The sequence below is a fragment of the Benincasa hispida genome, chromosome 4, assembly GCF_027475165.1.
Source record: "Benincasa hispida cultivar pf3 chromosome 4, pf3_genome.v1.1, whole genome shotgun sequence".
Taxonomy (NCBI): Eukaryota; Viridiplantae; Streptophyta; class Magnoliopsida; order Cucurbitales; family Cucurbitaceae; genus Benincasa; species Benincasa hispida.
The window spans coordinates 19,677,983-19,679,402 of NC_143481.1; the positions used below are offsets into that span (position 1 = coordinate 19,677,983).

At 38.9% G+C, this 1,420-nt stretch overlaps 1 protein-coding gene across 1 annotated transcript; it reads left to right on the forward strand.

Moving 5' to 3' along the window:
* The first annotated feature begins 240 nt into the window (after positions 1 to 240).
* Positions 241 to 777, forward strand: LOC150036564 (secreted RxLR effector protein 161-like). The gene is made up of 2 exons (XM_090313165.1): positions 241 to 356; positions 492 to 777. Exons 1-2 carry the CDS (start codon positions 241 to 243, stop codon positions 775 to 777), a joined length of 402 nt encoding a protein of 133 aa, XP_090169291.1.
* The last annotated feature ends 643 nt before the right edge of the window (positions 778 to 1,420 follow it).

Genomic DNA, 1,420 nt, shown 5'->3' on the forward strand with positions numbered 1-1,420 from the left:
TATTGTGATTGTATAATCAAGTACTGCTATTGTGATTGTATCTCTCGATGTAGATGACTTGCTAGTGACAGGAAGTGATGATGTTCAGATAGAGATATTCAAGCAAGAAATGATGAAAGTGTTTGAGATGACTGATCTAGGTCTGATGCATTACTTCCCAGGTATGGAGATTCAGCAAGGTAGAATGAAATGCTCCTCTGTCAGAAGAAGTATGTAAGAGAGATATTGAAGAGGTTAAATATGGAGGAGTGTAAGAGTGTGAACACTTCAATGATTCAAAAGGAGAAGTTGCAAAAGGATGATGGAGAGGAACCTGTCGATGAGAATGTGTACAGAAGTCTAGTTGGATGCCTCATGTATCTCACATCCACTAGGCTTGACATTATGTACACTATAAGTATCTTATCTTGATTTCTTCACTGTCCAAGCAAGAATCATATGGTTTCTGGAAAAAGGGTTATGAGATATCTGAAAGGCACACTGTCTTTTAGGATCAAATTTAGTAAAGTTGAAATTTTTGAGTTGCAAGGCTACTCAGATAGTGATTGGGTTGGGTCATTAGATGATATGAAGAGCACCTCTGGCTATTGTTTCACTTTTCACTCAGGGTGTTTCTCATGGCGTTCAAAAAAGCAAGATATAGTGGCTCAGTCAACTATAGAAGCTGAGTTCATTGTAGCAATTGCAACAGTCAACCAAGCTGTTTGGTTGAAGAAACTGATGCATGACTTGCATCTGAAGCAGGAAAAGTGTGTGAAGGTGTTTCTGGATAATTGATGCTTGATTTTATGAAGTGAATTATGGATGATATGTGATGGTGAAATTTCATTGTGCACTTAAGTTTCCTCAGCAGAATCCAAGTGTAAATTCCACTGAGTTTCCTGGTAAGTCCAGGGTCGAACTCAGGGATTTGTGAAAATAGATTGCGATGGTAATTTTTATGAAAACCTTGCGGTAACCGGTAACTCAATTAATGGGTGTGTTGTTGATTGTGATAATGAAAAATAAACAAATGCGGCGGATTTGAGAAAAGTCAGTTGTGTGATAGATGCGCTGAGTATGCGGATGAACGGGTTGAGAAGATCTTTAGCTAGCGTTACTTGGGAATGCGTCAAACTATGTGATCATGCTACAACCATGCACAACAAATCATTTTCCAATGCAAATGCGATGCTCCTAAGTCTAAGACGCATGTGTTGAATGCAAAAGTGTCCATAGAGCTTATCCCTAAGTCTCTACTCTTTTCCTATGTGATGATGCAAAATGCATAAAGGCACGGTGACCGCATACAATCATATCCTATCTCTAGGATGCATGTGATGCGTTGATAACAAATAGTGCTTATTCCTAAGCTCCTATCTCTTGATTATGCGTTCTAATCTAACTCTTTCGAGCCTAGATTCTAACCTGACCTTCCCAA